The sequence below is a fragment of the Tasmannia lanceolata genome, unplaced genomic scaffold (genome assembly GCF_043159265.1).
Source record: "Tasmannia lanceolata isolate RefF3 unplaced genomic scaffold, GAP_Taslan_0.1 ptg000013l, whole genome shotgun sequence".
Classification (NCBI taxonomy): Eukaryota; Viridiplantae; Streptophyta; class Magnoliopsida; order Canellales; family Winteraceae; genus Tasmannia; species Tasmannia lanceolata.
The window spans coordinates 16,963,436-16,989,323 of record NW_027518690.1 but is presented as its reverse complement, the minus strand read 5'-3'; the positions used below and the strand labels follow the sequence as shown (position 1 = coordinate 16,989,323).

General features: G+C 38.5%; 2 protein-coding genes across 4 annotated transcripts; one reads left to right on the top strand and one right to left on the bottom strand.

The window, feature by feature from the left end:
• Positions 1–12,077: 12,077 nt before the first annotated feature.
• Positions 12,078–21,439, bottom strand: LOC143890873 (uncharacterized). Of its 3 annotated transcripts, none has more exons than XM_077395557.1 (8): positions 20,965–21,439; positions 15,918–16,080; positions 15,423–15,623; positions 14,346–14,591; positions 13,706–13,856; positions 13,472–13,543; positions 12,778–12,946; positions 12,078–12,706 (listed from the first exon to the last, which is right to left on the bottom strand). In XM_077395557.1, exons 1-8 carry the CDS (start codon positions 21,275–21,277, stop codon positions 12,342–12,344), a joined length of 1,680 nt encoding a protein of 559 aa, XP_077251672.1. In that variant the 5' UTR covers positions 21,278–21,439; the 3' UTR covers positions 12,078–12,341. The 3 variants fall into 3 exon arrangements, with proteins under 3 accessions (XP_077251672.1, XP_077251674.1, XP_077251673.1); XM_077395559.1 differs by having other exon boundaries at positions 15,918–16,121; positions 20,965–21,104; XM_077395558.1 differs by lacking the exon at positions 20,965–21,439 and adding an exon at positions 20,262–20,459 and having other exon boundaries at positions 15,918–16,121.
• Positions 21,440–23,436: 1,997 nt separating this feature from the next.
• On the top strand, positions 23,437–25,566 carry LOC143890872 (exocyst complex component EXO70C2-like). The gene has a single exon (XM_077395556.1). It carries the CDS (start codon positions 23,581–23,583, stop codon positions 25,504–25,506), a length of 1,926 nt encoding a protein of 641 aa, XP_077251671.1. The 5' UTR covers positions 23,437–23,580; the 3' UTR covers positions 25,507–25,566.
• Positions 25,567–25,888: the final 322 nt, after the last annotated feature.

Sequence of the window (25,888 nt, the reverse complement as noted above, 5' to 3'; positions counted from 1 at the left end):
TTCATTAGACATACTAAACTGCCTCTAATTCTAGAGTATTCTAATTGGGATATGCTTTTTTCTTTATTTTTCGTAAGTTTTGAATTAGGATCACATGGTACACTCAAGGGAGTACTATTAAATTTGTTAAATTTTCTAATGATCATTTCAACATAATGAGATTGTGTCAAAACAATCCCTTATGAGTTTCTAATTATCTTAATCCCTAGGATTACATCTGTCAATCTAAGATCTTTCATATCAAAGTTTTTTGACATAAGATTCTTAGTGTTATTTATAACATCTAGACTCGTACTGATAATTAACATATCATCGACATAAAGGCTGATCAAAACTCCATAATTTCCTTCAAATCTACTATATACACATTTATCAGAATCATTTATGGTAAAATCATTTGATAACACTACTTTACAAATTTCTCATGCCATTGTTTTGGCATTTGTTTTAAACTATAAATGGATTTTATAAGTTTTCACACTTTATGTTCTTGACCAGGGACAACAAATTCCTCAGGTTATTCCATGTAAATTTCTTCTAATTCTCCATTTAGGAAAGTTGTTTTGACATCCATTTGATGGGATTTCTAAGTGATAGATAGCCTCTATAGTTATCAACATTCTTATTGTTGTAATCTTAGTTACAGGAGAATAGGTGTTAAAAAAGTCTATCCCTTTAAAACCTTGGGCTACTAATCTGACCTTAAAAAATTTCTATATAGATCCATCGGTTCTAAGTTACTTTTCAAAAATCCATTTGCAACCTATAGGTTTGCACCCATTAGGTAAATCCGCTAACTCCAATGTGTTATTTGATATAATGGATTCTATTTTACTATTTATATCTTCTTTCCAGAAATTTGCATTTAAAGAAGACATAGCTTCCTTAAAAGTAAATTGATCATCCTCTACCAAGAAGGTATAAAAGTCAGAGCCAAAGTCGGTTGCTTTTTTTGCTCTTAGACTTCTTCTAGGTTCTAAATTTAAGTTAGCTTCTTCTCTACCTTGTTTCCTTCCTTTAGGTTCTTGATTTTCTATTTGAGGAATACTACGACTACTAGATGCAACTTCTGTTTGAGGTATTAGAGTTTAACTCACACTAGTTAGTTTAAGAGATAACACATCCTCAAAAAATTATGTATATCTAGACTCGAATATAGTTTTAACATCTATGGAATTATGTTCATATTTCACTACTAGAAATCTATAAGCTACATTGTTTTGTGCATACCCTATGAATACACAATCCACTGTTTTAGATCCTAACTTTGTTTTCTTAGGGGGAGGTAAGCTCACTTTAGCTAAACACTCCCACACTTTAAGGTATTTAAGAATTAGTTTTCTACCTTTCCATAACTCCAATGGAGTTTCATTTTCATTCTTATATGGTATTTTATTTAATATGTGGCATGCCGATAACAAGGCTTCCCCTACATGTTGAGTGGTACCTCTGAAATAGTTAACATCGCATTTACCATACCAACTAGAGTCCTATTTTTTCTTTGTGCAACTCTATTTTGCTGTGTAGAATAAGGTGTCGTCACCTAATGAATAATTTCATATTTTCTACAATATTCAGAAAATTCATTTGTGGTGTATTCACCGCCTCGATCTGATCTAAGTATTTTAATCCTTTTGTCTAATTGATTTTTCACTTCAGTTTTATAGGTTATAAATTTTTCTAAATCCTTTGGTTCCGTGAATAACAATCCCAGATTCCACCATATTGGCTTGAGGAGCAGGTTTCGCTCTAGAGTTTTTGACATTTTGAGAAGTGTTTCCCTTTTCGATGTCGACATTGTCTAGCATAGTGTCCAAGTTTTTTGCAGTTGAAACAACATTCTTTCTTCTTATTCTTGTCTATCTTTTTGTTATTCTTGAAGTGGTTTCGGTTCTCCATCTTCTTCTTGTTTTGATGAGGCCCAAAGTTTAAATTTGTTTTCTTCTCACTAGTTTCAGCAAAGTTAGCCTTAGAGAAGAGTTCTGATTCTTTGCCATTTTCATAACGATTCATATGTTGTTCTTCAATTTGGAGTGTTACTAAGAGATCTTCTAAAAATAATTCCGGCTACCGAATGAAAATGGTCATCCATTTTAATTCCTTCCGCTAGGATCTCATTCAATAAGAGTTGGAATTCATGAAATTGTCCTAAGACAGATTTTCCATCCACCATCTCATATCTAAGATAGTTTCCAACTCCATATTTTTTCACTCCAGCATCCTCGATCTTGTACTGTTTATTTAAAGCTTCCAGCATTTCTTTTGCGATCTTCATTCCACAATACACATCATATAATGAATTCGTCATGGCACTAAGTATGTAACCACGACAAAAGGTCATCATTTTTCCATTTTTGTTTAACCTTGAATTGAATGAGTTCATGTTCTTCGGGACTAGGTTTGGGTGTGCTTAAGATATAGGCAACTTTAAGAGTTGAAAGCCAAAAGAATAAACATTGTTGCCAACGCTTGAAGTTCAATCCGTCAAACTTCTCGGGACGAGTGTAATCTTCACTGGTCATGTTGAACTAATCTGATAATCTATCTTAAGATTGTTGAAAATAGTTGGGGTAAAAATATTAGATCAACAATTTAAACAATATATCTCGAGTAGCAATGATGAAGAAAATGAAATTACCAGCGATGATCTTGAATATACTCCTCAAATAGCTAGCTAAGAATGAAACCAAATAAGTGAGAAATTGAAAAGAGTTTAGTGATAGAGGCACGTTACGGATTAACGCTACCCTTAAGATATATTATAGCCCCCACCACGCTTGGTATGCAATCGAGTTCTCTTGCGACCTATCTCCAGGATACAACACCACTTCCTTGGTATTTGATGGTGTGCATGCACCGGCTCGGACCTTGCGAACGACGGTTGATGCCAAACAATTTGCCCAAAACAAAAAATCTTGAAAAGGTTTCCAAAATCAAGAAAATCCCAAGAACTTGTAAAAAATATGTGACCAAAAGGAAGAGAACAGTAACCATTTCAAGTTGAGAGAGCCTTTTTCTCATGTATATATCACATGAGAATGCTAAGAGAGAACTTTTATACACTAAAGAAGTGTATATAATCTCTCAACGGCTCTCCAATTGAAAACAAAACCCAAAACGTTGCAAGGGGTAAGTCTTAAAGACATAACATATATAATATTAAAGTATCATCAAAATTTGCAAAGGCAAAAAAAAAATTGAAATTTGATTCATAAAAGTCAACAGCCTTTATGGCTTTAAAATTATAAAAATCCACCACCGTTCTTGTCCTCTGCCTCTATCCTAGCCGCACACCAAGGGCTATCGTAATAAGATATCAAATGAACTAGGCAAGCAAAAGTTGCCTCGGTCAATTTAAGACACTTCAAAAAAAAATATGAGAAAGAAAACATAATTAAACCATTTATGAGTGATTTTTTTAATTTCTATGATAGTTTCTAAGTGTGTTTTTTGTACTTATTCATGCATTTTCTAAAATTTCATCTTAAATATCCGTCACTTGCATATGGTTTTATACGTTTTCATTATTTTACAAGATTTTCACAAACTTTCCATTCGAAACTGACATGTATCTATTTCTATCAGAACCGAAACACATATTAAAATTGAAAACTGAAACCTTAGTTCGAGTTAAACGGCAAAGCAAGCATAACCACATATATCTTGTTACTGATTTAGCACTTGCCTACTATAGACCTCTCCATATTTGATATCCCTAATCAAGGGATTCACATGTTGTGTATAGATGTTTCTTACTTGATTCTTTCTTGTAAATATCTATAAATGTAAACCATTGTATAGTAGTGGAAACAATGCAAAATAATACTTTTTCTTGTTTCTCAGTTGTTTGCTGATATGGTGTTAGAGCCCTAGATTCAATTTTCCAGCTGTCCTCCTACCCCGACCTTGTTATCTTAACAAGATGTTGCTTATGCACTCTATCTACTTCTCTTTAGAACAGCTTCCTATCAGCGACAGCCCCTAGCTTCATCATCATTATTGATGTAGATTTTAGGTCTCAGAAAATCTTTAACTTTCACAAAGTTTACTCCTCACAATTGTGCAAGAGTTTTCCTTGTCTTGCCTTGACAAATATGTTTCACAACAACAACCTCCTTGTTTTTCACTAGTTGTTCTTTGCTAGAAGAAACCAGATCCTCATTTGGTTGTGTTGGAAACGTTGCCTTGTTTCCCACGGTACTTTGGTAAGACAAAATACTAACAGATTTTTTTAGGGGTTTTGGGTAAATATTAGTATAAGGCTCTTGATCTTCTCTTGTGATATGATATATTCGCCCTTTCTTCTTCCCCTGTCCACCCTTTGTAGTATAGAAAGATTAGTCATAAATACACTGGCAGAGGGGATTGAACCTGTAGCTCAATGGTCAAGGCTTTGTTCTTCAACCTAGAGGTCGTAGGTTCAATCCTAGTTTATCTGCCAAAAACAAAAAAAATACACGAGAGTGGGGTGGTCCAAGGAAGAAAAGGGGGCAAATATATCACTTCCCTAGTTCTATTCGCTCCATAAATTGGGAAATGATAAATGGGCCCCTTTTCATCACTTGGAACACCTAGCTAGAGTGTATCAGGTCACTTGATTCCTTCAAATGTGAAGTACATCAGCCCCTTTGCAGTCATAGATACACTCTAGCTGGGTGTCCCAAGTGATGAAAGGGACGCATTTATCTTTTCCCCTTAAAATTTAGGAACGTTTTTCCTATATATAGTGTGTAGAGAGAGAGAGGATTAAAGTCCCCACACTCGAAAACCAACACTTGCACGCTAATGACGGAACCAGGAATTTGTTCCAAGGGGGCATGTTCTTATGGATACGATTGTGTTCATTGGATCCATATCCTAAGGTCCGAAATTATTTTAGATTGTGACCTAGATAGCCACGAGCTTCCTAGATCTGAATGGAGGCTGCCAATTATAAGAATACCCTTTATATTTTCATTCATTTTTGTTTATTTACAAGAGATATTTTTGTAACATTAAAAACCCTACTCAAAACCACAAACAACATTTCATTTTCCTTGCTTTTCATTTCGATGATGATTCTCTTCTTTTTTCTTGTAGTACTTCTCTCTTCCCTTTCCTTAATTCTAAGCTCGAAAGTGGGAAGTGAGTGGTTTAGAAAAGAGAGGATGCAGGAATAAAAAAACTAATAAAAATAAAGAGAAAATGTGTGGAAAACGTCATTGAACATGTAATAAGCCTCATTGGAAGCGAATAAGTACATAGATATAGTAGGATTTGTAGTGGGCTAGGAAGGGTTAATATTAGTAATGATTACAAGTAGGAAAGAAGAGTTCGCGACTAATTAGAATTTCAAGTAATATGAATTTACAATTTAACATGTAAATCCCTAGGGGCTTGCCCAGGGATTTACATAGAGACATAGACTGAGAGGGGGGTTTACAGAAAGAGATCTACAAGGAGAGAGAGAGAGAGAGAGAGAGAGAGAGAGAGAGAGAGAGAGAGAGAGAGAGAGAGAGAGAGCATACCTTTGGCAAAACCGCAAAAGGAAAAATCGCTGCTAAGAGAGCCTTGGCAAAAGGAAAGCGCCGCTAAGAGAGCCTTCAACAGAGAAAACAAGACGAGAAGATATTGTTTTGACAAAGAAAAAAAGAAGAAGAATGTGTTAATTGGATTTCTATTTTGGAAATAACTTATTGGGGGAAATTGCCTTAAATTATGAAGATTGCGATAGATATTCAACGCATTCCCCGCTTTGCGATAAACTTGAAATTAAAGAGGGGCAACAATGTAAATTTGGAAATGAAAGAAGTCGTGTAATACCTCTCATAAGTTTTTTTGAGGGTCAATTGCCCCCCTTGTCCTTTGTCTCTGTCCTAGCCACACACCAAGGGCTATCGTATTAAGACATCAGATGAGTTGGGCAAGTAAAAGTTGCCTTGGTCGATTTAAGACACTTCAAAAAAAAAAAGAGAAACAAAACATAATTAAACCATTTATGAGTAATTTTTTTTATTTATGTGATAATTAAACCCTATGTTGTACGGATGTGAGGCTAGCCATGTTGTACGGCTCAGAATGCTGGGCCACCAAGAAGCAGCATGTGCATAAGATGAGTGTAGCGGATATGTGAATGCTTAGATGGATGTGCAGCCACACAAGGTTAGATCGAATTAAAAATGAAGACAATGTAAAAAGGTGGGAGTGGCACCAATTGAGGAGAAGATGAGAGAGCATCGCTTAAGATGGTTTGGGCATATCCAACGTAGGCCTTTGGATGCTTCAGTGAGAAGAAGTGACTCATGCCAAGTTGATGGAGTAAAATGAGGTAGGGGCAGACCGAAAAAAACTTGGGTAGAAACAGTGAGGAAAGACTTGAGAGCTAGGAACATAACAGAGAACATGACCTCGGATAGGATAGAATGGAAGAAAATGATCCATGTAGACGAACCCAACTAGCGTCGGGATTAGACTTAGTCAATTTGAGCCGGGTAGATCCTTTCACTTTCTTCATGAAAATTTTCTAAAGGATTCATTAGCCGACCCCAACTAGATTGGGACAAAGGCTTAGTTGAGTTGAGTTGAGTTGAGTTGTATGTGATTGTTTCTAAGTGTGTATTTGTACTTATTCTTGTATTTTCTAAAATATCATCTTAAATATCCATCACTTTCATATGTTTCTATACGTGTCCATTATTTTACAAGATTTTCACCAACTTTCCATTCGAAACTAACATGTTTCTATTTTTATCAGAACCGAAACACATTAAAATTGAAAACTAAAACCTTAGTTTGAGTTAAACGGTAAGGCAAGCATAACCACATATAGCTTGTTACTAATTTAGCACTTGCCTTCTATAGACCTCCCAATATTTGATATCCCTAATCAAGGGATACACATGTTGTGTATAGATGTTTCTTATGTGATTCTTTCTTGTAAATATCTATAGTAAGCCATTATATAGTAGTGGAAACAATACAAAATAATACTTTTTTCCTGTTGCTCAACTGTTTACTAATAAGGTATCGGAGCTCTAGATTCAATTTTCCAGCCGGCCTCCTACCCCTACCTTGTTATCTTAACAAGTTGTTGCTTATTCTCTGTCTACTTCTCTTTAGACAGTCTCTGGCGTCATCATCATTATTGATGTAGATTTCAGATCTCAAAAAATCTTTGACAACTTTCACAAAGTTTACTCCTCACAATTATGCAAGAGTTTTCCTTTGCTTGCCTTGACAAGTATGTTTCACAATAACAACCTCCTTGTTTTTCACAAGTTGTTCTTGGCCAGAAGAAACCAGATCCTCATTTGGCCGTGTTAGAAAAGTAGCCTTGTTTCCCATGGTACTTTGGGAAGACAAAATAGGAACATATTTTTTTAGGGTTTTGGGGAAAATATTAGTATAAAAGGCTCTTGATCTTCTCTTGTGTATGTCAGCTACACAAGAGGGTGTAGGCTACAGCCGGTGCGGCAAGAGGCTTGGGGTGTGTTTGGCTACCTCAAGGGGAAGGCGAGGAGAGAGAAAATAGAGAAGAGAGAGAAAGAGGGTTTCTTCTTTGGGTTTCTTTTTTAGTTCTTCACGGGTTTTCTCTTGGGAATTTTCTCGAGTTATCTCTTGTGTACGGTCTTAGGTGAGAGGACAAGGATAGGGTTGCGAGTTTTGGGTTTAATCAATTATAATCCTTATATATAATTTTCTCACAGTGGAAGATTGTGTTTCTCGCTCAAGGATGTAGGCTTGGCCCAACCACGTAAAATCTTAGTGTTCATCTTATGGCTTATTTTATTTCTACTTTTCGTTAATTTGTGCAAGATTGGATCGGATTTGCACGGCGGATTTTCTCAACAAGTGGTATTAGAGCTTAGGTGTAGTGGTCGTTAAAGCTAAGTGAAGTGATCGTGGGTGTTGTGATTGGATCGTGGTTACAACGATCGTTAGAGGCTAAACAGATTGTTTGAAAAATTCTCGTTCGAGGTGGAGGACTACACCGAAAGTGCGGATGAATCTGAGGTGGTGGTAAAATCAAGTTCTACCCAATTCAACATTGACATATTTGACGGAAAGGGCAGTTTCACCCTATGACAGCTTAGGGTGAAGGACATCCAGGTTCAACAAGGATTGGCTAAGACATTTAAGGGAAATATGCGAAGGCAGAGAAGATGACGGATGGCGAATGGGAAGACATAGAGTCAAAGGCGGTCAGCACAATTCGACTATGTTTAGCGGATAATGTTATGTTTACCATTTTGGAAGAAGAAGAGGCATCTAAGTTATGGGAGAGGTTGGAAAAGCTTTACATGTGAAAAAGCTTGGCCAACTGATTGTACTTGAAGTGACAGTTGTACAGGATTACGATTTAGGAAGGCAGAGATCTTCTGAAACACATTACGGTGTTCAACAGGCTTGTGGATCATCTCCACAATGTTGATGAAAAGTTGAAGGAACAAGACAAGGCCGTTTTGCTTCTTACTTTGCTTCCTTATTCATATGACAACTTGGTGACATCTCTATTGTATGGTAAGGATACCGTAAAGTTAGAGGAAGTTACAGTGTCGCTCTTATCGAATGAGATGATGAAGAAATATGGTCTTGATAGGAGTCAAGAGCATGGGGAGAATCAAAAGAAGAAGGTTGTCTGACAGGAGATCAGGAAAAGGTAAGTCAAGATCAAGGGTTAGCAGAAAGGGCGTGCAATGTTATCGTTGCAAGGAACATGGCCACATCAAGCGAGATTGTCCGAAAAGAGCTGACCATTCGGACAATGGTGGTACGAGTATGTGGTGGCGGTAACGAAAGAGCAGAGAGAAGAGGTTGGAGAAGTTCTCACAATATCCACAAGTAATATCAATTCTCCTCATCATGAGTAGATTTTATATTCAAGGTGCTCTATTCATGTATACTCAAGAAGGGAATATTTTGATATGTTCCATGAGACAAGGGCAGGTGTATTGTCCTTGGGTAACAGGTCTACTTGTGACTTCACGGGAGTTGAGACGGTGAAGATCAAGATGATCGATGGAGTGGTTCGTACTTTGGGTGGCGTAGCATATGACCCAATGATGCGAAGGAATCTACTAAAACTGGTCGGTCATTGACATGTGAAGGATGGGATATCTTCTGGTTGTAAAACAAGCTATATGGGATATCTTGTACAACTTGCTTTGGGTCATATGCACAACTTCCTTTGGGTCACAATACAAAACTTGCTTCCCCGTTAAGTGATTCTGCACAACTTGCTTCTTCGTTAAGTGAACCTGCACAGTACAACCAGAAGATATCCCATATAGCTTGTTTTACTGTCAATGAATTTAATTTCTGTAAGTGATCCTGCACAATAATCGATCAGTTTTACTGCTTATCCCACCTTAGTCTGTGTTAAACGGCAAGGCAAACACTACTAATTTAGCACTTGGCTTGTATCGACCTCTCCATATTTGATATCCCTAATTAAGGGATTCACATGTTGTGTATAGATGTTTCTTATTTTATTCGTTTTTTTAAACATCTACAAATGTAAACCACTGTATACAGATGGAAACGAAAACATAAGGGCCCGTTTGGATACCCCTTGGATTTGGATTTGGAGGTGAATTTGGATTTCCAAAATCCATGGATTTGAAATCAAGAATTTTAAAATTCACAAATTTATAAATAATGCCGTTTGGATGACCACATATAGATTTGGATTTCAAATCTAAATTATTATTATTTTGTTTGGATGCTCTTTGGATTTGAATTTTAAATCTAACAAAACCAAAAAGCCCTAAAATACTTGATATATGGGCATTTCAGCCATTTTCCATCATCCAGTGGTATTCTAGTCATTTTACCCTATATGGGAGTATTTTGATTATTTTTATGTCATAAGGGTGTTTTAGTCATTTACCATGACTCATGGTATTTTGTCATTTCACCCGGTATAGGTGTATTCCTGTCATTTTGCATGACCCGGGGGTAGTCTAGTCATTTTACCTAATATGACGTATTCTTATCATTTTTAACTCATGAGGGTATTTTTAGTTATTTTAGTCATTTTTCATGAGCAACCGATCATTTTCCATGATCTTGGGGTATTTTAGTCATTTTACCTTATATGAGGTTATTTTGATCATTTTTATGTCATAAGGGTATTTTAGTCATTTTGCACGACTCGGGGTATTTTGTCATTTTTATCTGGTATAGGGGTATTTCTAGTCATTTTACCTAATATGGCGTATTTTTATCATTTTTATCTCATGATGGTATTTTTAGTCATTTTTTATGAGCCATTGGTCATTTTTACTTGATCTAGGGGTATTTTAGTAATCTTCCATGATATTGGGGTATTCTAATCATTTAACCCTGTATGAAGATATTTTGAATCATTTTTATGTCATAAGGGTATTTTATTCATTTTGCACGTCTCGGGGGTATTTTGTCATTTTTACCTGGTATAGGGGTATTTTGGTCATTTTCCTTACTCAGGTTTTCTATTCATTTTACCTAATACGATGTATTTTGATCAATTTTTAATGTCATGTGGGTACTTAAGTCATTTAACACTTTTTGGTATATTTTGTCATTTTAACCCCTTACGGGTTAGATTTAGATTTATAAATAACCTCTCGCATAAAGGATTTATAAATCCAAAAAATTACACTAACATGAGGAATTTGTAAATCTTGTGGATTTCACTCAAATCCAAATCCAGATGTCATAAAGGCTTGCCGAACGCTAAATTTGGATTTAAAAATCCAAATTCACCTCCAAATCCAAATCCAAGGGGTATCCAAACGGGCCCTAATAGTATTGTTTTCCTGTTGGTCTGTTGTTTACTGAGAATTCGATGATATTTGATTTGCTCAATGCATGTTGCATGCAAGATCGCTCACCAAATGATCCAATATTGTACTAAAGCAAATGATTGGAAGAGTCCCACTTCCAAATTCAGGAGGCTTATGTCGAGCTATAAGCTCACATTTACAAACAATGTTTGGCAACCAAGAAATTTTTTTTCATGATAAATTAGCTTCTCAGGTGGTGAGAGAGGAGTAGCGAGGGTGGGAGAAGAAGAGACATGAGACGACAGGATTGAGTAGAGGGTGAGAAGAGGCTAAAAAGCAAGGAAAAAAAAACATAATATTTTGGGTGAAGCTTTTTGTTTCTTTGTTTTTCGGGCTTTTCTTAGGGCGATGAGATTTTCACCCCTGCAAACGTGATTTGACGTTAAAATGCGTTAAAGTTGCCCACTGTTCACATGATAAGGGGGGCGAATGAGCACTGCAGAGGGCTGAAAATATTATCTCCCTTTTCTTATTAGGTGCGTTTGGATTGCCGGTTTTAGGCACTGGAATAGGCATCTTATTCCGATTCGACTTGATTGCATTTGTTTGGTTGAAAAATGAATGGAATCAGAGGAAATGGTACTTGGGTTGAATTAACGGTTGAAAAAACGTAGGAATCATTTTTCCAGTGAGGTGATATTATGAATCCTTCCCAACAAGAATGATAATTTTATTTTAGTCCTTTCTTAATTTTATTTCCAATGGATTCGGAATAGGATGCTGTCCTGTTTCCTGATTCGGGCTATCTCCAAACACAACCTAGGAATCACTCGAAGGTATAGGGAAAAGGAGAACAGGAGTGGAAAGAGGTGCATATGAAAACCAAATAACATTTAACATTTTACCATAACCGTGCACTTCTTTCTTCTCAATCACCATTTGAACACTAAGGCAGTGTTTGTTTTGGATTTTGAGAACCGATTGTTAGTAAAACTGATTATTGGACTCAAAATTACATTTAGACCCTGTTTATTTTGGATTTTGAGAATTGATTGTGAGTATGAATGTGGGGTAATGAACAATCAAACACCCACTTCCTACAAGTGTATGTATGAATGTACTAACATGCATACAAATATATGACGCATTACATAAGATGTGTAGCCTGATCAAGTCCAAAGTCTTTGTACAATTGGATACCTAATTACAGTTCAGTAAATCCAACTCTTGATGTTTTCTACAAAAGGGTAACTCATGACAATAATTTCTGTCGTGCTACAAAACTCTCTGAATGATCTGGCATTGAGAAGAATGACTTTAAAAAGCTTCATGTTTGATTTTTTTTTTTTTGGAAATTATAGGATTTTTATTGAAAGGAAGAGAACAGGGCCCACGACCAAGGTAGTCGCAAGAAAAATAACAAAAAAAGATACAGAATACAACAGAAACAAAGAAACTCAAAGAGGAAAGATACAGAATACAACAGAAACAAAGAAACTCAGATACAGAATACAACAGACACAAAGAAACTCAAGGAGGTAGAGAGTCAAAAATCTCCAATCTCGGCCTATCAACTCCAGCTCGGACGAGACTGAATCAAGAATGATTTGAATTCTTACGCTGGGGGTATAGGGAAATGCTTTTTACAATATCATTCCTGGATTTACAGAATGACTGCAGAGAACTGTCAATGACTTCACCTGAATCTGTTAGTTGGACTCCATAATCCCGTAACCTACGAACATCACGTGAAATAGGCGACTGCCAAGTGGCATCCCACCAGGAAGGTGGAAGAAGTGGTGTCAAAGCACACTGGTGTGACTGGTTATGACAACTCAATGGACCAGCGAATCTGTTCCAGACATGCCCCCATCCAACTTGATTTCTTAAACCATCTACTAACAAATTACTCTGGAAACTGCTCAAGAATGAAAAATTCGGAGCTCTTGAAGAATCTTTGCCTGCAAAGAAGAGTAAAATTTCAGAATGAAAATTCAGTGGATTAAGTTAGTCTAGAAAGGTGTGAATGTACCAAGCTGATTTGCTGCTGCCAATGCCGCAATGAGCTGAACGTAAGTTGTGCCAACACGCCTATGAGCCCCAGAAACAATGGCATGTTTTGCACGTGAAGCAAGAAAGAAGTCTACAAACGCAACCCACCTTGGTGCCGGGCCCCAGTCCTTCACTCTAAAATCTAATGTCTGAAGAAAAGGTGTAATAATTTAGCCATTATACTAGTCATGAAGTACTCAGTATCGAATGAGAAAAGTTAAACAAACTAAAATTACTTAAAAGTCAAACATGTTAAAGTAAGCACCATGTTGAAATCACTTTATAGTTTGCGTTTTTTTCCAAAAAACTAGTTGCCATACGAAAAGAGCCTACAATTATTCCCAAGTATTTCTGACCTCCAAATTTGTGAAAATCCCAAAACTTCTATGAGTATTAAGCAAGGATGTTTTCTGAGAATTATTCAGACTTCATATGCCTTCTTCTGAAGGTCTTGGAAGTTAGGAGTGTAAAAAAAGGCAAAAATCAAGATTATCAGGCTAGTCACCCCCTTCCCATCATACGATTCATATCCTTTGATTCTACATTTAAAACTCCATATTCTTCTAAGGCTTAGAGGCAAAGATAGGTAATTTCTCAACAAGCATTTCTGTCTAGGCCAACCAATTTAACACGAGAAATATAAAGCATACAACTGCGAAACTTAAACACGGTACCTGGTGTTTTGTGGTATTCATGTTCCCGCTAAAAATGTTGCCTTTGAATAACTTATAGTCAAAATGAAGAACCTGTGTACAGTGAAATAATAAAATTGCATTATGACTAGAAACGTAATCAACCTTTTAGTAAAGTATGAGGGATTAAAATTCGATATCTGAGGATTGAGAAACTGAGCTCCGAACCAGAAGGTTATGGAGCCGTGGCAAGCAACACAAAAAGTAATGCATTACCTCCACAAATTCCGTCAGGTTGGGTGTAATATCCTTGATAAAGGACGGTGTATCAGAAACCAAAACCACCCGAGGTTTTGATACCTGGCGATGATAACCATGCAGAGCTTTCTTGACACAACGCAATGCTGCCTGTAGTGCCCTTCTTGACCTGTAAACAAAACCTCAGAAAGCTTTCATATTCATATTAACCGAATTCAAAGGTTACAGGATTGATCAATATGTACGCAGAGGGGTATCAAGATAAGATAGACTAGAGTATGCAACATGCATACCATTGGCTGACAGCAGACTAATAAAAGTTTTAGATTCTAGTCATCCTAAGCCACATAAATCCATACTCAAATTCATCCATCTTGATTTTTGGTACTAAAAGTAATATGAAGTGTTAAGATGAAAATTGACTTTTACACATGGTCTTAGATTTCAGCTGAAATTTCGGATTTCGGCTGGGACCGACACCGAAAGTACACATTTCGGCGAAATTTTACTGAAATTTAAATTTCGGCTGAAATCTTGTAAAAACTGAATTGAATTTCCGAATTTTACATGATTTCGGGCTGAAACCGAAAATTTTCAGTTTCAGTTGTGGCCGAAACCAACACCGAAACCGACATTTAAATCCTTGTTTTTACAATACCTGTTCATAAGCATACGCATGTGCAATGACACATCGGGATCCACTCCACCATTAAGAACCCAGTTCACAGCTTCTTCAACAGCTTGTGAAGGAGATATGACAATTCGCATCAGCTCCCCAAATACATTCGGCCTAGAATGAAGAAATCCTGGCCGTCCAAATAAAGTAGAAGCTGCATTTCTCATTTCCGGATGTATGCTTTTCAAGAAAAACTGAACAGCAACTGCATCTGTTGTACCCTGGAACCTGCAATGGAAAGCCAGAAAAAATCCCATAGCCAAACAAATAGTTAAATTTCCAAAAAGTGTCTTTTGTGGGCATGTCATGCAGTGCATGTTGAACTAGTGTTTGGGTTGGGTTGGGGTCAGGTTCGGGTTGAGGAAATTGAACCCCAGTCGGGTCGGGTTCATGTTCGGGTTGAGGTGTCAGGTTGACCCGACCCACATCAAAACCCGACACTAAATTTTTTTTTTTTTTTTTATGTTTTATTTTTTTAGAACATAAAATCCTAAAGGGGAAAGATATCACCATAACCGGGTCAACCAGACCTGAATTCCCAATTCGGGTCGGGTTTGGGTTGAGATATTAACTTTTTGGGTTGGGTCGGGTTAGCCTTCATCGGTTTGAGAGTCGGGTTCGGGTTGACAGTTTAGAGTTTCAGGCTGGGTTCAGGTTGGCTTCAACCTGACCCAACCCGACCTTAGTTGCACTCCTATGGTGAACAGTCTGACCAATTACCAGATAAGCCCCACCCATGGTCACTCAGACGGGAAACAAGAAGGCATCTAAAAGGGAAACAAAAGGAAGAATGAAGGGAAACATGCAATAGATTTGAGAAGCGCGTGAGTAACAGTGACAAATGTGTACAACAACTAAGAAACACACGGGTATTCTGTGGGAAGTTAAAAACAAAAGTACAAATGTGCATTCTGAAAATACACATCTAGAAATTCTCGAGAAGATGTGCCCAACGAATTTCTACAGTTCTCATATAAAGGGTAATGAAGTTCCTGGTCCCTTTCAGTCACTTTCAATTAACTCAGAAAGACCTTCATTATTTTGGAAATTAGCACTTACCATATAATAGGTTGCTTCCATTCCCTCCAATTGCTACAAAGGACGTTCGTTTCTGCTGGCTTTTCGAAATTATCGATCCTCATAATTAGATGCCTTCTGTACCTACCCACACAATCGTTTTTTCTCCATAGATGCTTGACTTCTTTCAAAGTAAATGAAAGGTTGGTATAAGAAATGTAATCCCCAAAAGGAAATTTACCCCTGTAAATTAAGAAGTAAAAAAATAATTTGTGAAAAAGGTCAACAGATGTTGCTACAAATACAATCTCAAATTGGATTCGACCTGAACTTGTCATGTCATTCTATTATTTTACAGTAAAAGGATAAATACCACCTAAACTATGAACAAAAGGCTAAATGGGTCATTGATATCTCACAAATAATTGCATGATGTGATAGCTGATAAATGAAACAAACGAAGTATCTTTTATCATAATAAAACCCCAAACCAAACCCAATAATAAAAAAACACACAGCTTGAGAGAGAATCATTGCCTGGTTTGCCCGATGATTAGTGACCGGTTTAATAGAACACTCAATGCTGCACCAGTTAAAATCTTGTACATTTCATTGCCAAGCCCTGCTTCCGATGCTTTCCCTATAACAAAACCTTGTCTGCAAAACTGGTCTGGAGGAAGCCCACGGACTCTAGCAGCTCCTGGCATGTGAATTGAACACGTGAGCATCCAACTGTCATGCCTGTTTTTCAGGAATAATGTTTTCCCCAATTAAAAACTACAATACAAAAAACGTTCAAAAAAAAATAAAAACTACGATACAAAAACCATTGAACATTATACTGAACACTGCATGCATTTCCAAATTGAGAAAAAAAAACTATAGTTTGAACAAAAAGAATTCATCATTAAGCTCTCAAGGGAGAAACAAACAAACAAATTCTACATAAATTATCAATCAACGTGACGTATATTCATTATCAAAACCCAACTCCATGCTTGCATTTGTACAAGAAGATGCATCAACATAGACATAAGGGCATGCATAGTTGGAAGCAACAACAATAGAAAAATCCAAGATATTTTTTGGACTTGAACAAAAACATTTATCAATCAACTGTGTATATGAGTTAATTAAAGTCTCTGTGTAGTTAGAAGCAACAACAAACTTAAGAAAAATCGAATATACGCTTTGGACTTGAACAAAAACCATTTATCAATCAACTCTGTATGAGTTAATTAAATAAAAAAAGCAAAGGATGGGACCGTTAAATCTGCATGAGCCTTCTATGAACCAAGGGAAATAAAGGAGGAACATGAGAACCACAGAACCAACCAATTCGTGGGATTTGAATGTATTAAAATGAGTGGAAAAACCTAACAAAGTACTCATATGTGACAGCATAACACTAATTACAGAATTGCCATTAATGGCACTTACACCATTCTATCACGTGTGTGTGTGTGTGTGTGTGTGTGTGATTTCTAACAATCCCCTCAAGTCAAGTTGTTCCTCTGAACATGTATGGCTTGTCAATCAAATGTGTTTGATGGTCACTCGTGAGGTCCAATCATTTTTTTTTTTTAAATCACTCGTGAGGCCTTTGGTGAATATGTCTGAGACTTGGTCTCTGCTTAGCATGAAGAGAGGAGTTATCTCATCACTTTCCATTGTTTCTCAGACAAAATGAAAATTCATATAAAGATGACCAATGGGAATAAAAGGTGCATATTCGGATCAGTGATGAACTACCTTCATAATAACGCGTTTTCCTTGCCAAACCAGAAGCCCTTCGATGAAATTCATAGACATATTGGTCCAAATCTTGTTGGATATTGACAAGGGTTTGTAGTGCCGTTGTTCCATTGTCAGAACTCACATTCAGAGACAAACATTTTGATATTCTTGTTAATCCCCTTCCAATGTAATTTTGAGATATTCACTGATATGTCCTCAAGAAAACCGCATGACTAGCCATGGGGATGCATGAAGTTCCTTTAAAATATCCACCCTCCGTGTGAAGCAGAAGTCAAAACATCTCTTCATAGCATAAGATGCCATTGTTGAAGTTGTAGTACCTGGAGACCATTGACCTGCCTTGGTAAATTTAGAATGAGAGAGAGTGTATAGGCCCTAATCAGCATCGTATTCTCATAGATTTAACTACTTCTCCTTGCCCCTGGCAGGCCGAGCCATCCCTGGCATAGAACAGAGGAAACGTTAGACCCCTCATATGGGAAAGGGAGTTGATCTATCGAATTGGGACCACTTTCTCGGAAAGCGCGGCTCACTTTCTTTCTTTTTCGATAGTTGGTCCATTTCTACCATAATCTCTGGAATACCCTTCTCGATTCGATAAAAAATCTTTTGTTTCATTTCATCTCTTAATCCGGGGGAGGGAGACCCTCCAGGGGTTGAACCCGAATAGAGGTCCTGCGAATCTGGACTGAACGTGCCGCTTCCTGATTCATCAGTGCAAAAGATTCCTCAAGTATCAAATCCACTAGGGAGTGGAACTAGTGCAATCCCGGAATGGGAGTTCATGGGGTTAAGTCTGCAAATATGGCTTTCCTCTCCTATAAGGGGCCCTCTTAGCCCTTATTAGTATAGTACGTGAGAGGGGCGCCACTTATACCATTTTAAAGAAGCCTCCTATGCCGCCCTTCGTAGGTTAGTATGCTGAAAAACGAAATAACGTTACTTACTTCGCCCTCTCGGTTTGTCGTTCAGTTTCGGTTCCTCTCTCCTGAGGGCCCTCACTTCTCTGGTTCAGCTATTGCGTAGGTAATCATTGAGCGTGCCAGCTTGCGCCAGGTTGAGCCATAATGGGTGACACAATACATTGTTGGATTTGTATTCGTGTGGCAAAAAGCTGAGTCTCATAACTGCTAGGGCCTGGAAGTCATGTAACCTTTGAACAGGTTAAGATGAAGAGACGTCTTTCCCTCTTCCTTGTCTCTTCCTTGATGGTAAAGGTTAGAAAGGTTATATTCGATTCGAGTACTCCTTTACTCCCTTACTAGAAGTAGAAGAAATCACTTTCTCAGCCTTAATTAAGACCCTAAGGGAACCCTTTAAAGAAGTCAAAGAGACACCTTCCACTCATAGGACTACAACTGTTTAGCTCATATAATCGGGCCTTACTCCATTTGCTATGCTCATGTCGGCCTGGTACCACTTCCTACTTTTAGGAATATTTGAAGACTTGTATCTTCTTAGAAGCGTTCCGTTCGGTCCATGTTTCAACATCAGAAACAACCAACCAATGCAAATTTATATTATAGTGAAATTATGTTTACTCACTTTAAATTGAGTATCCGTTGCCTCGTTTTCCTGCTAGGATTGGAAATCCTGTATTTTACATATCCATATGATCGAGTCTTTGGGTTTCCGGAATAGTGTAATGTAAACAGAAGTGCTTCGAATCATTGCTATTTGACTCGGACCTGAAGAAAATACAAGAGCAACAAAGAAGCAGAACTATAGTTCTTCCTGAAAAGATATTTGCTTTTTCAATTGAGATGGGACGATTCTTTGAATCAAAGAATGATCAATAATATCAAGGTATATTGTCTCCTGCTTAGACTGATAAATCCAAGGGAAATTACCAGGATCAGACGTGGGGGATCCATCCGAGTGAGATATCTCTCTATGGGTGGCGTTGATCCGGGGCGAGGCAGGAGGTTTTTTTGGCCGGCGAGCGGCATGGTCTTTTGGAGTTGCAAAAGGGTAGAAATGATTTGAATCGACAATGCGTCAGACCCGACGACCCATAAGGAGATGCTCGAGTCTACCTCTCCGATCTTTAACCAAACTTCAACTAGTATCGATTGGTGGGGGAGAGACATATGTGGAGTGATGGGCGGTATCGTATCACCTTCCAAGAATATAGACCATATCAGTCTGGCTTTTTCGATGACTCCTGATCAATGGAATGGGATAGAGTACTCTAGTGGATGAGGGTGCAATATTCATGAAAAACCAGGTTTGAAATGATCCATGTTACGGAGCCAAGACAACCTATCTTACAAATAATAATAAAGGGTTAAGGGCCTCCAACGCCTGTAAATAGAAGCTTCTTTCAGTCTCTATTTGAAAGCCATCAATCACCCTGCCTCACGTTCCCTCCGTCGGAGCCTGCGGCATCCCGGCCGGCCCTAACTAACATCTTGCTGTGGTATTTTATGATCAATCGGAACCCTTTATTGTGCCAAAGCGTTAGCCGAAGTGGGATAGTCCCATTGTACCATTATATTAAATAAAATGATTGAAGAGATGATCGATGTGAAGAATCACTCTCATTTTTTTGAAAACCGCTCCGTGGGGAAATGAATGCTACAAATTCTTTTCAAAATAATGAGGGTGGTTACCTCTTTGTTGTCTGTCCCTGACACATCTGCATGGTTTTAAATTTCGGCCGAAACGAAATATTTCGGTTTCGGTGGAAAACGAAACGAAATTCACAGTGAGTCGGAAAAGTACCAAACTTCGCCGAAACATTCGGAAATTTCGGCCGAAACGTTTCGTTTCGGTAAAATTTTGGTGAAACGTTTTGGAAATTTCTGAAATTTCACCGAAACAAGATTTTGTCCGAAATTTCGTACCGAAACTTAAACCGAGATTTAAAACCTTGCACATCTGTAGTGAGATAATTTGGAAACCAAAAGTTTCCCAGTTTTCTTACTAGGTCATACAACCGGATTAGGTGACCAAACCAGACGATGACTGCCCGAGTGTTGCAATCGACCGCCTGGCCAGCTTTCCAATCCCTTTCGTACACAGGACACTCCATCAATCTATCCCTCGCTGAGTGAGAGGAATAACACATCTAAAGAAGATACGTCTTCAAATATTCCTAAAAGTAAAAGTAGGAAGTAGTACCGGGTCGCCATGAGCGTAGCCTGAAATCGGTACTCTGCTGGTCCATTTGGAAAATGATGGAGTCGGCGACTTCCAGGGAGACCGATTGAATGAGAAAGCAATCAGGAACGAGGTAGTTAGGGACATGCGGGCTGGAACAAGTGCAACACTGGAACGGGAGTTCGTGGGGTTAAGTCTGAGAATATGGCTTTCTTCTCCTGTAAAAAGATCCTCTTGTAGTGACAGGTCGCTTGAAAATACCTCTATTTCCTCCTCTGGTATCTTTTATTCTTATTAATAAAATTTCAGGTGCCACCCAGAGTTTCTAGATAAATTCTGAGTTAAAAAAACACTTGAATGGTAATAATGAAAGGCAAATCAGCAATACAGAATGGCAACGTTGAACAGCAATGCCGAATGGCAACCACACACCTAACATTTGGACGTGGCAGAAGCGTGCAGAAAGGAATGTGAAGATCACTGTCTTTAATCCGTTGAAGAAGAACACTGTATCCATAAAAATCTTTGAATCCACAAAGAAAATCCTTGAATCCACAAGGAAGAGATTAAAAAAAAACTAAAACTGGGTTTATTATTACATTAAAGATCTAGTTTGCACATCCATTCAACTAGGCAGATACATATATTTGGATTATTGGGTTCAAATCGTCCGATTGAAAGGAAAAAAAAAAGGCAATGCAACAGAGAAGAATCGAGACATTACCGTGTAAGGCAAAGTGATCACTAAGCATTCTTCTTACTCTGAGGCTTTCCTTCTGGAATCCCTTGGGAAAAACCTTTCCCATCTCCTCGACCGTGGCACAAGACGGAGGTCCGAGCTGTGACCCGGTCGGGGGATCTTTTCCCGGTTTAGGAAATTCCGAGAACCGGACCGGGATTTTCATTGGGGAGGAAGGATGGAGAGATCTGAGAGCAAACAACAAGAGGCAAAAAGTTAGGAAGATGAGAAAGATGAGGAAGATGAAACCACGCTCGGAGCTTCGCTTCCTCCGAGATCCGAGATACGGCATTCCCATCGGACGTGGTGGGTCAGGGTCAGATCTAGGTGAGGGTTTCGGAGGGTGGAATTAGGAAATAGAGAAAGGTTTTTCAGACAGGTCTGATTATTTTGGACAATGAGAAAAAGTAAGCCCCTGTAAAAACAGAAATCCTTAACTTTTAACGCATTTTGAGCTAACTTGTAGCTCCCCCACTTTAAATAAGAGAAAGATGTCTTAATGATATCCGCACTACCGTGTTTTTATAATTGCACTGACTCATATTGTCTTTTATAATTAAACCAGCTGTCACAGGTTATTATATGCATGGTTTTAAATGAGGACCAAAACCGAAATTTTAGAAATTTCGGAAATTTCATTGAAATTTATAATAAAATAATAATTTTTAATTCCGTTACGGCCCGTTTGGATACCTCATACTGTATTTGGATTTGGAATTGAGTTTTGAGTGCAAAATATATAGAACCGGCAGCTCATGTAGAGGGGAGAGAGAGAGAGAGAGAGAGGGAAGGGGACTTCCTAGTGGAGGAGAAAGGTTGAGAGCAAAGAGAGTGAAAGAAACTGCCATATCTGTGGATTTCTAATTTCTTATTTCCACATCAAACTTAGAAATCTGATTTTTTTCATTGTCACTTGCTGAATTAGAAATCCAAGAATTTGATCCGATCCAAATTACAATACAAAAAGGGCTGCAAATGTCAGAAATCCAAATCAAAATCTTCTCGGCATCCAAACGGGCCCTCAGAGAATCTCGATTGAAATTTCTTCCTAAAAATCTGGCTTTTCGTTAGTCAATACCAAATTTCTTTTCGGCTGAAATTTCAGTTTTGGATAAGTACGAAATTTTAGCCGAAGCCTAAATTTAAAACCATGATTATATGTTCCCAAAAGACTGTCAGAAGCCCTTTTAGAAAAAGAAAAAAAAAGGCTGAGTTTGATCAATTATTAAACCATAGTAGTGCAAATATCAGCCCGTTTTAAATGTCTTTAATCAGTTGATTATTTTCAGGCATTTATCTTGCAAATGGGGTTACCCGTTTCCATCAGATTTGGATCTGATTGGCCGCCCTGCACCATCCAAAATACCCTGAGGCCCTAATCATCAGTTTTGGACTCACAATTCGTTCTCAAAATCGGAAACAAACAGGGGTTGAGTAGGTAATCCTAACCATCCAATGAGTGCCCCCACCTAGAATTTTTTTTTTGGGGAAAAATACATATACAACCCCTCAAATTTTTTACATTTTCAACTATAACCTTGACTTTTAAAAGTCACCAACTACACCCTGAGGTTTCAATTTGTATAAGATAGACCCCTCAGTTGATAGTTCGTTCCCCGATTGAAGGATTAGGATGATCCTATCGAGCTGATTTTTTGGGTACACTCTATCTATGTCAGAGCCCATCAAATGAACGCTTTGGATCATCCAAACAATGTGGGCCCACAGTTTTTTTTTGTAGGGTTTGGATTCGGGTATAGGATCTTCATTAGCATTGAAGTGTTTCAAAAGAGGGGGTTTACCTTATACAAATTGTGACACAACATTTATCAACTTCCCCGATTAGATAATAGTGGGCCTAGCCAGAATCGCCTGTCCTAAATAGATGAATCTAACCATCCAAAAAGTGGGGCCACCAAGAATCTCTTGTCCTGATCAGCCCAACTATGAATCTCTTGTACCGTTAAAGGACCATTACATAAAATAGACTCAGGGGTGACTCTAGGAAGAAACAGGGGCAAAAATATCACTTCCCAATAAACAGACATGCAAGTTCGTGGCGACCACGACCAAATCCCGTTCTCAAAATCGGAAACAAACAGGGCCTGAGTAGGTAATCCTTAGCCATCCAATAATGGACCCACCATGAATTTGCATCTCCGGAAGAAGGTGATCCTAACCATCCAACGAGTGCCCCCACCTAGAATTACCTCCAATGACTGGGTCCTACAATGAATCACCCATCCCGATTAGATGAGTCGACACACCACTTATCAACTGCCCTGATTAGATAAAAGTAGGCCCACCCACGAATCCCCTTTCCTAAATAGATGATTCTAACCATCCAAAAAATAGACTAGAGGTGGTGACACTGGGAAGAAATGGGGGTAAAAATATTACTTCCCAACAAAAAGACATGCAACCAAACCCCGTTTCAATTCCAAACATTCGCGCTGAAAGCGGGTCAAACCACCCCAAACACACAAACGCCCAGCTCCCACATCTTTCTCCTCCGTTTCCGTACGTTTCTTCCTCTTCTTCTTCTTCTTCTTGTTTTTGCCTTCTTCAGAAGAATCAAAACAACAACAAAAAGAAGAGCAAATGGAGAAAACACATACAGAAAAATCTAGTAGTTTTTCCGCTCGTGAAGTTTTGCCCCCGATTACAACTACAACAAGAAACGAAAAGGAAAAAGAGAAACAAGAGAAGGAGAATAAAGATGAGGAAGAAGCCAAAGAAATCGATTTTGATTCTAATTTTGATATGATTTCAGGAGAGATTGACCAATTTCTCAATGCAATCTCTTATCCAAAACAGAGTAAAGACAATCAAAATCCCACACCACCTGAAATCCCCAACTCCGTAGAGAAATTCTTACAGATCGTGGAGAAAGAGATCGCTAAATTTGACTCCGAAAAAGATCCAGGAAAATGGAGTCGAGAATGCGGAGAATCCCCGCCCCTACTCGAAGCCCTAGACAGAGTTTATAAGCTAACAAAAGCTCTCGGATCGTTCAAATCGGATCCAAGATATACGCCATTGCTCGATCAAACGAACAGCTTATTAATACGAGCAATGTCCTTCTTAGAAGATGAATTCAGATCCCTTTTAGAAGATACTGATCAATCCAAAGAGATGAAACAGTGTGAAGTTGATTGCTGTCTCTTGCCGGCGGCAGAATCAGGAATCGCCGGAGGCATTACACCGGCGTACTCGTCGGAGATCACGACGCGACTGAATAAAATCGCGAATGTGATGATCTCTACTGGTTACGAAACAGAGTGTTGTCAGATCTTTAGCATTGTTCGTCGGAGTTTGTTTGAAGAAAGCTTGACAAAAATCGGATTCGAGAAAATCAGCATCGATGAGATACAAAAGATGAATTGGGAATCATTAGAAGGCGAGATCGCCACATGGATCAAAGCTTGTAAATTCTGCTTCTCAATCTCTTTCTCTACAGAACAGAATCTCTGCGAATCGGTATTTTCGAACTCGCCAGAAATTTCCGCCTCTCTGTTTGGAAATCTGATCCGTGGAATTGTGATCCAGCTTCTGAATTTTGCAGAAGCTGTGGCAATGACGAAGAGATCTGCCGAAAAACTCTTCAAATTCCTCGACATGTACGAAGCCCTTGGCGATCAAATTCCGGCGATCACCGATCTATTTCCCGGCGAATCTTCGCTGGAGCTGAAATCCGAGACCTCCTCCGCGCAATGCAGGATCGGCGAAGCCGCTGTTAGTATCTTCTCTGATCTCGAAAATTCAATCAAATCCGACGTCGGAAAAACTCCGGTTCCAGGTGGTGCAGTTCATCCTCTCACTCGCTATGTAATGAACTATCTAAAATACGCGTGTGAGTACAATGACACCTTAGAACAGATCTTCCAAAACCACAACAAATCAGAGAAATCTGATTTCTCTCAGGAAAATCGATCGCGGTTCTCGTCACAGTTAATGGCGGTTATGGATCTGTTGGATGCGAATTTGGATGCAAAATCAAAGGTTTATAAGGATTTATCATTGAGTTACATTTTCTTGATGAACAATGGGAGATACATAATGCAAAAGATTAAAGGATCGTCGGAGATCTACGGTCTGATGGGTGACACATGGTGCAGAAAGCGATCGTCAGATTTACGAAACTACCATAAGAGTTATACGAGGGAGACTTGGGGGAGATTGTTAGGGTGTTTCAAGGAGGAGGGGCTACAACAAGGGAAAGGTGGGGCTGTGTCGAAGACAGTTTTGAAAGAGAGATTTAAGAGCTTCAATGCTATGTTTGAGGAGATTCATAAGACGCAGAGTGCGTGGGTTGTGAGTGATGAGCAGTTGCAGTCTGAGCTTAGGGTTTCGATATCGGCGGTCGTGGTGCCCGCGTACCGGTCGTTTTTGGGGAGATTCAGGCAGTATTTGGACTCTGGGAGGCAGACGGAGAAGTATGTGAAGTTTGGGCCTGAGGAGCTTGAGACTTTCATTGATGATCTTTTTGATGGGACGCCGGCATCTATGGTGAAGAGGAGAACATGAGGAAGGAGAGAACAGAGATCAGAGAGACAGGTGATGATTTTATTTTGTTTTTCTTTAACACCTTCTTTGTGTTGATGTCTGGGTTGTTATTTTTTGATTTGAAATTATGAGAAAGACGTAATTTTAATGGGCTGATGATAAATGCACAGCCCCTGTTTCAACCTTAGTCACACCACTTTAGTTTGTTTTTTATTAGCTAGGGTGTAATTTTGAGACTAGGAGTGGGCATTTGTGGTGACTTTCCGACACATTCAACGATAACCCTACAGTTCCAAACTCATCAACTACAACTCCTGACTTTTCAATATGCATAAGGTAGACCTCTATTCTGAAACACTATCGATGCTAATTAAGATATCGTCTCTAGTTGGTCGACTAGAGA